Source organism: Rhincodon typus, chromosome 15 (genome assembly GCF_021869965.1).
Source record: "Rhincodon typus isolate 14 chromosome 15, sRhiTyp1.1, whole genome shotgun sequence".
NCBI lineage: Eukaryota > Metazoa > Chordata > Chondrichthyes > Orectolobiformes > Rhincodontidae > Rhincodon > Rhincodon typus.
Window position 1 is genome coordinate 3,729,386 of NC_063346.1, and position 11,343 is coordinate 3,740,728.

At 48.4% G+C, this 11,343-nt stretch overlaps 1 protein-coding gene across 1 annotated transcript in view; it reads left to right on the top strand.

Moving 5' to 3' along the window:
• Positions 1–634: 634 nt before the first annotated feature.
• Positions 635–11,343, top strand: part of LOC109928292 (telomere repeats-binding bouquet formation protein 1) — a 123,590-nt gene continuing 112,881 nt past the window's right edge. Inside the window, exons 1-2 of the mRNA XM_048605947.1 lie at positions 635–668; positions 766–876. Of these exons, the coding sequence (XP_048461904.1) occupies positions 635–668; positions 766–876 (145 nt within the window). The remainder of the gene's footprint in view (positions 669–765; positions 877–11,343) is intronic.

The following is an 11,343-nucleotide window of genomic DNA, read 5'->3' on the forward strand; positions in this document are numbered from 1 at the left end:
TGGTGCCCTATCTAACAGGTTTACGGAAATAAAATTCACTTGCTTTGAATTTCAAATTTATCTTCGCAAAATTTATTTATGTTTCTCATTTTGGGGTACTATAAAAATGCAGCTAGACCTGCTGAGTTTCTTCTGAATTTTGTTTTTATTTCAGATCTCCAGCATTTGCAGTATTTCGCTTTTAATATTCCAAGTTCATCTATAATTCCATTCAATATTATGTGTACTTGATGTAGAACCTTTGTCTGTCTTTTCTTAAATCCAAAACTAAAGCTACTGTAAACTTTCCTCATTTTATTCCCATTTTACATTTGGGAGCAACTTTGTTGCTATACTTTGCAACCTCACTAATTTCCATATATCCCTTCACCCAGGCTTCTCAATAACTGATTGTTCCAAGTTTGCTAATATTGAGAAACTATTCTGTTTTACTTCTAAACAGAGTGAAAGAGTCAAGAATCAAAACATCTAGTGCTGAAGCTTAACAGCTACCATCTTAAATATTTCCTTCCTGATTTAATGTCAAAGGCAATGATAATGTATACATAATATCTTCTATTAATATGTAAAGATCCAGGGGCTACATGCACATTGATGAAAACATATTTTCCCTGAAATGCATAACTGTTAAATGATGACGCAACCTGATTTGCAGCCAATCGTGGTTTGTAAGCTCTTAATCTTATTGGGTTTTTCATGTGTCTGTGTCAACTTAGCACCCTGTATGCAGATATCATGCTGTTATATTTTCATTTTAATCTACAGGGCAAAAAACAGACTTGAATTTGTTGCTTGAATGTCTGAAATATCAAATGGACAGCCCTGCGACTCAGAAACAAGCCCTGATCACCATCCATTCCATATGTCAACAGAACAGTAAGATGGAATATGTTAATATTTCATGCTTATTATATTTTCAGGAATTAATGTATAGATTTATTATAGTACAGAAAACTTTTCACATACCATAGAACTTAAATTTGCACACAAAAGAACAACTAAAAATAACATTGGACTGTGTACACCCTAAAAGTTCACTGCTACAGGAAAATTATATTCTCAGTGTGGCAGAGGCAAGGACAATTGAGGTATTCAAAGGGAAGCTAACTGGATCTGTATCTGAGCAAGAAATTTTTGGATGGCTACAGGGGAAAGACACAGGAGTGATAAGAAATAAATTGCTCCATCAGGGAGCTATCGCAGAAATGATAAGCTGAATGGTCTCCTTCTGTGATTTTGTTGAAATGCAGCATCTGTTAGTGACATTAGAATTTGTGAAAGCATTTCACACTTTCAGAATGTTGCCAATCAGACTTTCCCCACTGGTCACAAATTCTTTAAGGACATGTGTTGTTAGGAGTTCTAAACGCTGAAGCATCCTATGAAAGTAGCATGTAAGAGGAAATACAATTGTCAGAACAAAGAACAAAGAAAATTACAGCACAGGAACAGGCCCTTCGGCCTTCCAAGCCTGCGCCGATCCAGATCCTCTATCTAAACCTGTTGCCTATTTTCCAAGGATCTGTATCCCTCTGCTCCCTGCCCATTCATGTATCTGTCTAGCTACATCTTAAATGACGTTATCGTGTCCTTTGGTTCTCAGAATGTGGACCCCAAACTGGAAAAGACACTTTTGTGTTTTGCACCCAAGATCTTCCTGACCTAAAAGGTGAGAAAAACTTTTTCTGTCAAAAGAAAACAAGCTCAGCCACATCATCCAATTTGCACCTCCATTGGACAAAAATGCAATCCCAGTCTGTGCAGACTTACTTGATTCCAACCAAAGTAACCATGGACAAGATTAGAGCAGGCAAATTAGACTAGTTACTTGTTTCCTGTTGCCTTTCAGTTATTCACACCAGAAATGAATGCACATGAACATCAAATAAGGACCACTTTAGCTAAACATAGAATAAGAGATTAGGTTTAATATGTCTTGCATACTCACCACACATTGGCAACCAATTGAAAGAAATTAATTGTTTCATTTGCTTCATACGAGTTCCTCTAAAATTGGCCTTTTTTTTGTTTGTTTCTGGGTTCCAGCGTCTCTGAGTCAAAACACTTCAGCTCCTTCCCACTGTGGTTGTTCTGTGATTATGGTTCATGGCCAGAAGCTCACTGGAACAACATATTCTTCTGGTTTGGTCTCCTCAGTACTGATGTCTCTTTTCCTCTTTATCGCTGTTAGATTCACATTTGGTGTTCGTATGTTGCTTCCAAAACCTAAAGGTATTCGGTAATATGTTACATCATGTCTTACATTGTGGCACTATCAACATGCTAAATGGAACAGACTTTGAATAGATCTAGCAACTCATGACTGGGCATCTATGATGTGCTGTGGGCCTTCAGCAACAATAGGTTCATACTCCAATGCAAACTGCGATCTCATGGCCTGACATATCCCCCACTCTACCTTTACCATTGAGTCAGGAAATCAACCCTTAATCAATGAAAATGAAAATCAATGAAGAATGCCAGGAGCAGCACCAGGCATACCTAAAAATGAGATATCAATGTGGTGAAGCAGTAAAACAGAATTACTCACCTGCCAAACATCAAAAGCAGCAAGTGATAGACAAAGTTAAGTGATTCCACAATCAACAGATGAGATCTAAACTCTGCAGCCCTATCATATCCATTAGTGAATGGTGGTGGACAATTAAGCAACTCACTGGAGCAGAAAGCTCAATAAAGATGCCGAACCTGAATGATGGGGGAGCCCAGCAAATCAGTCCCAAATACAAGGCTGAAGCATTTGCAGTAATCTAAAACCAGAGTTGTTGAGTGGATGATCTATCTTGGCCCCCTCCAGAGCTCCCAAGCATCATAGGTGACAGCCTTCAGCCAATTCAATTCACTCCCCATTATATCAAGAAACAGTTGGAAGCACTGGATACTGCAAAGGCCCTGATAATCTTCTAACAACAGTACTGAAGACTTGTGCTCCAGAATGTGCTGCACCCCAATCCAAGCTGTTCCATTACTGCTACAACACTGACAATGTGGAAAATTGCTCAGGTATGTCCTCTAGACACAAAACAAGACAAATCCAACCCTGCCGGTGGGGTCTGTTCTTGATCATTAGTAACTGCCCCTTGACATTCAGTGGTGTTACCATTACTGAATCCCCCACTATCAACATCCTGGGAGTTACCATTGACCAGGAACTCAACTTGACTTGCCATATAAATGCAATGACTACCCGAGCAGGTTAGAGGCAGTAACTCACCTTCTGCCTCACCAAAGCCTGTCCACCATCTACAAGACACAAGTCAGGAGTGTGATGGAACGCTCCCCATTTGCCTGGATGGGTGCAACTCCAGTAACACTCAAGAAGCTTGACACCACCAGGACAAAACAGCCCCCTTGATTGGCATCACATTCACAAGCATCCACACCCTCCACCACCGATACACATTGGCAGCAGTATGCACTATCTGCAAGATTCATTACTGAAATTCGCCAAAGATCCTTAGACAGGACTTTGCTAACTCATGACCAAGTCCATCTCAAAGACAGGACAGCAGATTCGTGTGAACACCATCAGTTGCAAGTTTCCTCCCAAACCACTCACTGTCTTAACTTGGAAATAGATCACTGTTCCTTCACTGTCACTGGGTCAAAACCCTGGAATTCCTTCCCCAAGAGGATTATGAGTCTATCTAAAGCACATGGACTGCAGCACACATCCATCATTTCAAGGGCAACTGAGGACAGGCAATAAATGCTGGCCATCCAGCGATGCCCATATCCCATGAATGAATAAAGAAGTAAAGAAATGCAAGGTGTCGCTAACAATGTTATTAAGCAGCATCTGAGGTCTTGACCTCATTACAACCTTGGTTCAAACATAGGTAAAAGAGCTGAATTACAGAGGTGAGGAGAAAATGACTGACTTGAATCAAGGCCACATTTGACCGAGTTTGGAATCAAGGACCTTAGCAAAGCTAGATTTAATGGGAATCAGGGGAAACTCTTCACTGGTTAATCATATATTTAAGCAAAACACACTTTATTCTTACTGCCCAGTAAAATGCAAACAAGAAAAGAATTGGCATAACTTTAACTCTCTTGAAATACTTAATAACATAATATTTAACTATTAATTATCATGACATCCCTGAGTAGTTCCTCAGGGTAGCATCCTAGGCCCAACCATCTTCAATGATAACAACTTGCAGAGCTGGATGAACACAGCAGGCCAAGCAGCATTAGAGGAGCAGGAAAGCTGATGTTTCGGGCCTAGACCCTTCTTCAGAAATGGGGAAGGGGAAGGGGGTTCTGAAATAAATAGGGAGAGAGGGGGACATGGCTAGAAGATGAATAGAGGAGAAGATAGGTGGAGAGGAAACAGACAGGTCAAAGAGGCGGGGATGGAGCCAGTAAAGGTGAGTGTAGGTGGGGAGTCAGGGAGGAGATAGGTCAGTCCAGGGAGGACGGACAGGTCAAGGGGGTGGGATGAGGTTAGTAGGTAGGAGAGGGGGGTGGGGCTTGAGGTGGGAGGAGGGGATAGGTGGGAGGAAGGACAGGTTAGGGAGGCGGGGACGAGCTGGGCTGGTTTTGGGATGTGGTAGGTGGAGGGGAGATTTTGAAGCTTGTGAAGTCCACATTGATACCATTGGGCTTCAGGGTTCCCAAGCGGAATATGAGTTGCTGTTCGTGCAACCTTCGGGTGGCATCGTTGTGGCACTGCAGGAGGCCCAGGATGGATATGTCGTCTGAGGAATGGGAGGGGGAGTTGAAATGGTTTGCGACTGGGAGGTGCAGTTGTTTATTGCGAACCGAGCGTAGGTGTTCTGCAAAGCGGTCCCCAAGCCTCCGCTTGGTTTCCCTGATGTAGAGGAGGCCACAACGGGTACAGCGGATGCAGTATACCACATTAGCAGATGTGCAGGTGAACATCTGCTTGATGTGGAAAGTCTTCTTGGGACCTGGGATGGGGGTGAGGGGGGAGGTGTAGGGGCAGGTGTAGCATTTCCTGCGGTTGCAGGGAAAAGTGCCGGGTGTGGTGGGGCTGGAGGGGAGTGTGGAGTGGACAAGGGAGTCACGGAGAGAGTGGTCCCTCCGGAAAGCAGATAAGGGTGGGGAGGGAAAAATGTCTCCAGTGGTGGGGTCGGATTGCAGATGGCGGAAGTGTCGGAGGATGATGCGTTGGATCTGGAAGTTGGTGGGGTGGTACGTGAGGACGAGGGGGATTCTGTTTTGGTTGTTATTGCGGGGAGGGGGTGTGAGGGATGAGTTGCGGGAAATGTGGGAGACACGGTCGAGGGCGTTCTCGACCACTGAGGGGGAGAATTTGCGGTCCTTGAGAAACGAGGACATCTGAGATGTACAGGAGTGGAATGCCTCATCCTGGGAGCAGATGCGGCGGAGGTGAAGGAATTGGAAATAGGGGATGGTATTTTTGCAGGAAGATGGGTGGGAGGAGGTGTATTCTCGGTAGCTGTGGGAATCGGTGGGCTTGAAATGGATATCGGTTTCTAGGAGGTTGCCAGAGATGGAGACAGAGAGGTCCAGGAAGGAGAGAGAGGTATTAGAGATGGTCCAGGTGAACTTAAGGTTGGGGTGGAAGGTGTTGATGAAGTGGATGAACTGTTCAAGCTCCTTGTGGGAGCACAAGGCGGCGCCGATACAGTCATCAATGTAACGGAGGAAGAGGTGGGGTTTAGGGCCAGTGTAGCTACGGAAGAGGGATTGTTCCACGTAACCTACAAAGAGGCAGGCATAGCTTGGGCCCATGCGGGTACCCATGGCCACCCCCTTTGTCTGTAGGAAGTGGGAGGAATTGAAAGAGAAGTTGTTGAGGGTGAGGACAAGTTCGGCTAAGCGGATGAGGGTGTCAGTGGAGGGGGACTGGTCGGGCCTGCGGGACAAGAAGAAGCCAAGGGCATTTAGGCCATCTGTATGGGGAATGCAGGTGCATAGGGACTGGACGTCCATGGTAAAGATGAGGTGTTGGGGACCGGGGAATTGGAAGTTTTGGAGAAGGTGGAGGGCGTGGGTGGTGTCATGGACGTAGGTAGGGAGTTGCTGGACCAAGGGGGAGAAAATGGAGTCAAGATAGGTGGAGATAAGTTCGGTGGGGCAGGAGCAGGCGGAGACAATGGATCGACCAGGGCAGTCAGGTTTGTGGATTTTGGGAAGGAGATAGAAGCGGGCGGTGCGGGGTTGGGGAACGATGAGGTTGGAGGCTGTGGGTGGGAGGTCATTTGAGGTGATGAGGTTGTGAATGGTTTGGGAGATGATGGTTTGGTAGTCGGGGGTGGGGTCATGATCAAGGAGGCGGTAGGAGGAGGTGTCGGAGAGTTGGTGCCTGGCCTCGGTGATGTAGAGGTCAGTGCGCCATACTACAAATGCGCCTCCCTTGTCCGCAGGTTTTATGGTGAGGTTGGGATTGGAGCGGAGGGAGCAGAGGGCTGCACGTTCTGTGGGGGAGAGGTTGGAGTGGGTTAGAGGGGTGGAGAGGTTGAGGCGATTGATGTCTCGACGGCAGTTGGAGATGAAGAGGTCGAGGGAGGGTAGGAGGCCTTGGGGTGATGTCCAGGAGGAGGGGGTGTGTTGGAGGCAGGAGAAGGGGTCAGTAGAGGGAGGGTTAGGCTCACGGTTGAAGAAGTAAGCGTGGAGGTGGCGGAAAAACTGTTCAACGTCCAAGCGTGACCGGTATTCGTTGATGTGTGGGTGGAGGGGGACAAAGGTGAGCCCTTTACTGAGGACTGACCGTTCGTCCTCAGTAAGGGGGAGGTCTGGGGGGATGGTGAAGACTCGGCAGGGCTGGGTGCTGCCGTCTCCTCTGGAGCTGCTGGCTGTGGAGGCGATGGGCGGAGCGGCGTCGGCGGTGGTGGGTAGAGTTGCGTCGGCGGTGGTGGGCGGAGTTGCGGCGGCGGTGGTGGGTGGAGTTGTGGCGGCGGTGGGCGGAGTTGCGGCGGCGGTGGGCGGAGTTGCATCGGCATTGGCGGTGTGTGGAGCGGGGTAGGCGGCGGCAGCAGCAGTGACGATAGGTACGTCCCCAGTGTCTGTGGTGTTGGCCTCGGAAATGGAGGCGGTGGTATCAGCAGCGGTGTCGATGGCGTTCGCTGTCCCGGAAGTGGTGTACCCGGCGGCGGAGGATGTGACTTCATCCATGGGTGCTCCAACAGTGGCCACATGGCCAATGGCGGCGGGCACATTGTGGGCAAGGTCCAGGGTACGGTTGAGGATTTGGGAGGTGGAGAGAGCCCGTTTTGGGTGGCAGTCACCAGTAAGTTTACTGTACTTACGGTTTTTAGTGTCCAATAAAGCTGAGTAGAATGGTGAGTTCAGGTTGTGGATCCTACGAAGAATATAAAACAGGAGAGGTCCTTTGCAGGTCTGGGAGAGAGAGGGTCTGAGCTGGGGCAGGCTTGATTGTCGTGCCACTACAATCAGAGGCACTCAACTACCACCCAAAACGGGCTTCCTCCACCTCCCAAATCCCCAACCCTAGCCAGGACCTTCCCCACAATGTGCCCGCCGCCATTGGCCATGTGGCCACTGTTGGAGCACCCATGGATGACGTCACATCCTCCGCTGCCGGGTACACCACTTCCGGGACAGTGGACGCCATCGACACCGCTGCTGATGCCATTGTCTTCATTTCCGAGGCCAACACCACAGACACTGAGGACGTACCTACTGTCACCGCTGCTGCCACCGCCTACCCCACTCCGCTCACCGCCAACACAACTCCGCCCACCACCGCCAACCCAACTCCGCCCACCGCCGACGCAACTCGTTGTGGATGGTTTGGGAGATGATGGTTTGGTGGTCGGGGGTGGGGTCATGATCAAGGGGGCGGTAGGAGGAGGTGTCGGAGAGTTGGCGCCTGGCCTCGTGCTCCCTCGGGGAGCTCGAACAGTTCGTCCACTTCACCAACACCTTCCATCCCAACCTTAAGTTCACCTGGACCATCTCTAATACCTCTCTCTCCTTCCTGGACCTCTCTGTCTCCATCTCTGGCAACCACCTAGAAACTGATATCCATTTCAAGCCCATTGACTCCCACAGCTACCTAGAATACACCTCCTCCCACCCATCTTCCTGCAAAAATACCATCCCCTATTTCCAATTCCTTCACCTCCGCCGCATCTGCTCCCAGGATGAGGCATTCCACTCCTGTACATCTCAGATGTCCTTGTTTTTCAAGGACCGCAACTTCGCCCTCTCAGTGGTCGAGAACGCCCTCGACCGTGTCTCCCGCATTTCTCGCAACTCATCCCTCACACCCCCTCCCCGCAATAACAACCAAAACAGAATCCCCCTCGTCCTCACGTACCACCCCACCAACCTCCAGATCCAACGCATCATCCTCCGACACTTCCGCCATCTGCAATCCGACCCCACCACCAAAGACATTTTTCCCTCCCCACCCTTATCTGCTTTCCGGAGGGACCACTCTCTCCGTGACTCCCTTGTCCACTCCACACTCCCCTCCAGCCCCACCACACCCGGCACTTTTCCCTGCAACCGCAGGAAGTGCTACACCTGCCCCTACACCTCCCCCCTCACCCCCATCCCAGGCCCCAAGAAGACTTTCCACATCAAGCAGATGTTCACCTGCACATCTGCTAATATGGTATACTGCATTCGTTATTCCCTTGTGGCCTCCTCTACAGCGGGGAAACCAAGTAGAGGCTTGGGGACCGCTTTGCAGAACACCTACGCTCAGTTCGCACTAAACAACTGCACCTCCCAGTCGCAAACCATTTCAACTCCCCCTCCCATTCCTCAGACGACATATCCATCCTGGGCCTCCTGCAGTGCCACAACGATGCCACCCGAAGGTTGCAGGAACAGCAAATCATATTCCGCTTGGGAACCCTGAAGCCCAATGGTATCAATGTGGATTTCACAAGCTTCAAAATCTCCCCTCCCCCTACCGCATCCCAAAACCAGCCCAGCTCGTCCCCGCCTCCCTAACCTGTCCTTCCTCCCACCTATCCCCTCCTTCCACCTCAAGCCCCACCCCCCTCTCCTACCTACTAACCTCATCCCGCCCCCTTGACCTGTCTGTCCTCCCTGGACTGACCTATCTCCTCCCTAACTCCCCACCTACACTCACCTTTACTGGCTCCATCCCCATCTCTTTGACCTGTCTGTCTCCTCTCCACCTATCTTCTCCTCTATTCATCTTCTATCCACCTCCCCCTCTCTCCCTATTTATTTCAGAACCCCCTTCCCCTCCCCCATTTCTGAAGAAGGGTGTAGGCCCGAAACGTCAGCTTTCCTGCACCTCTGATGCTGCTTGGCCTGTTGTGTTCATCCAGCTCTACACCTTGTTATCTCAGATTCTCCAGCATCTGCAGTTCCTACTATCCCAACCATCTTCAGCTGCTTTATCAATAACCATTATCATAAGGTCAGACCACTGTCAGAAGGTCAGAAGTGGGGATGTCTTTTGATGATTGCACAAAGGCTGTTTAACTTCTACAAGGCACAAGTCAGGAGTGTGACTGAATATTCCCCACTTGCGTGGATACAGAGTAGATTGCTCCACTTGGAGGTCTTCTGCTCAGCCTGTTCTTTTTCTTTTACTCCTTTTCTTTTTCTTTGAGTGTTTTTTTAAAAACTTTTTAACTTGTTTAAACTTACTGAGAGGTGATTGGAGGAAGCGACTCAGACCGGAGGCCGGCATGGGGAGGATAGACCCGGTCTGGAGGCCAGCGCGGGGAGGCAAAGCCCTTGCAGACAGGAGGCAAGGCCATGAGTTTTGAAGCCTGGCATGGTCTGGAGACTTAGCCCACTGTGGTCTGGAGGCTCGGTGCTGGCACAGACTGGGGTGAAAGGACTGTAAATCGAGTACCTTTTTCCTTTTTATTCTTATGCTGGACTTTTATTTATTATTCTTTCAATTTTGTACCAAGTACTTAGGTACAAGATACCTAGGTACAGATGCTTAAGATGGTGCCCTAAGCTGCAGTATTGTAAACTTTTCACTGCACTCATTCAAGTGTACATGATGATAAAACTAATTCAACTCCAACTACACTCAAAATGCATGACACCTTCCAGGATGAAGAAACTTGCTTAGTTTGCAGCACAAGCACAAACATCCACTCTCTCCGCCACTGACACTTAGTGGCAGCAGTGTGCATTATCTACAAGTCACTTGGAGATAGCAAGAACTGCAGATGCTGATGTAAGAGACAACACAGTGTGGAGCTGCAGAAACACAGCAGCTCAGGCAGCGTCAGAGGAGCAGGAAAGTCAACATTTCGGGTCGGGATCTTTCTTCAGAGCTAGGGAGCATGAAGGGAGCCAGGAAATAAAAAGAGGGAGGAGGGGTGGGGCTGGGGAAATCAAAGATCTTTAGGCAGGATCTTCCAAACCCACAGCCATCTCCATTTAGAAGAAAAAAGGCAGCAGATACTTGGGAATGCAACCGCCTACAACTGAATTAAATACGGGATGGAATATTTCTGTTTCACTATACTTCCTGGTTAATTATTGCTTTTTTTTCTATTGCATTTGCAGTATTGAAGTTAAAGTCATTGATCCTTCAGTGCAAGTATAATTTTGCCCCTGTGACATGCAATGCACTATCACAACACTACGCTGGAAACTTCAATCAACCCACATAACCAGAACTGAATGAAGCCACATTATCTAATTAGCTATACGTTAGAAAAGCACTGTTGATTCTGCATGGGAATTCATCCCAAGATGTTTGTATTTGATCACCCTGTACCTCACCATCTCAGAGGATTGCCAAATTGCTGTGCTGGAGAGCCTTGTGTATTCCCGTGACCTTGACAGCAATGCCATCTGGAGTCCTGGTAATACCTCTGATGGTGGTAAAATCAAGACAGGCAGAAGAGGGCTGCAGCCCCAATGGCTTCAAAAATGAAGTATGCAGGAGGGAAGTGACCTGAGTTATTCCAGTTCGCCGCACCACTGAACTAAGCAACCAACCAACCCCTAAGGTAGTTTGGAATCTGACTGTGTAACTAGAATCCCTACACCAAACAATACTACAACAGGCTTCCCACTTGAAAATTGCTGTTTTATTGGAGGTTTGGCAACAAAAACAGGGATGCGATACCTGGAAGCCCTCAACGAAGCTACTGTACACAGGCAGTAGATGCATGATGATTGTCGGGCACCTTTGTTGGGACAGGTGTGCCTTTGGGTAGCTGTATTGCCACTGATTAGCTCTTTTTTGGGATACTCTATGCCCGCCAAAATGGTGAGGGGGCTAGAAAGTTGCCCAGAAATAGAGATAGTAGGAACTGCAGATGCTGGAGAATCTGAGACAACAAGGTGCAGGGCTGGATGAACACAGCAGGCCAAGCAGCATCATAGGAGCAGAGAGCCTCTCTGCTC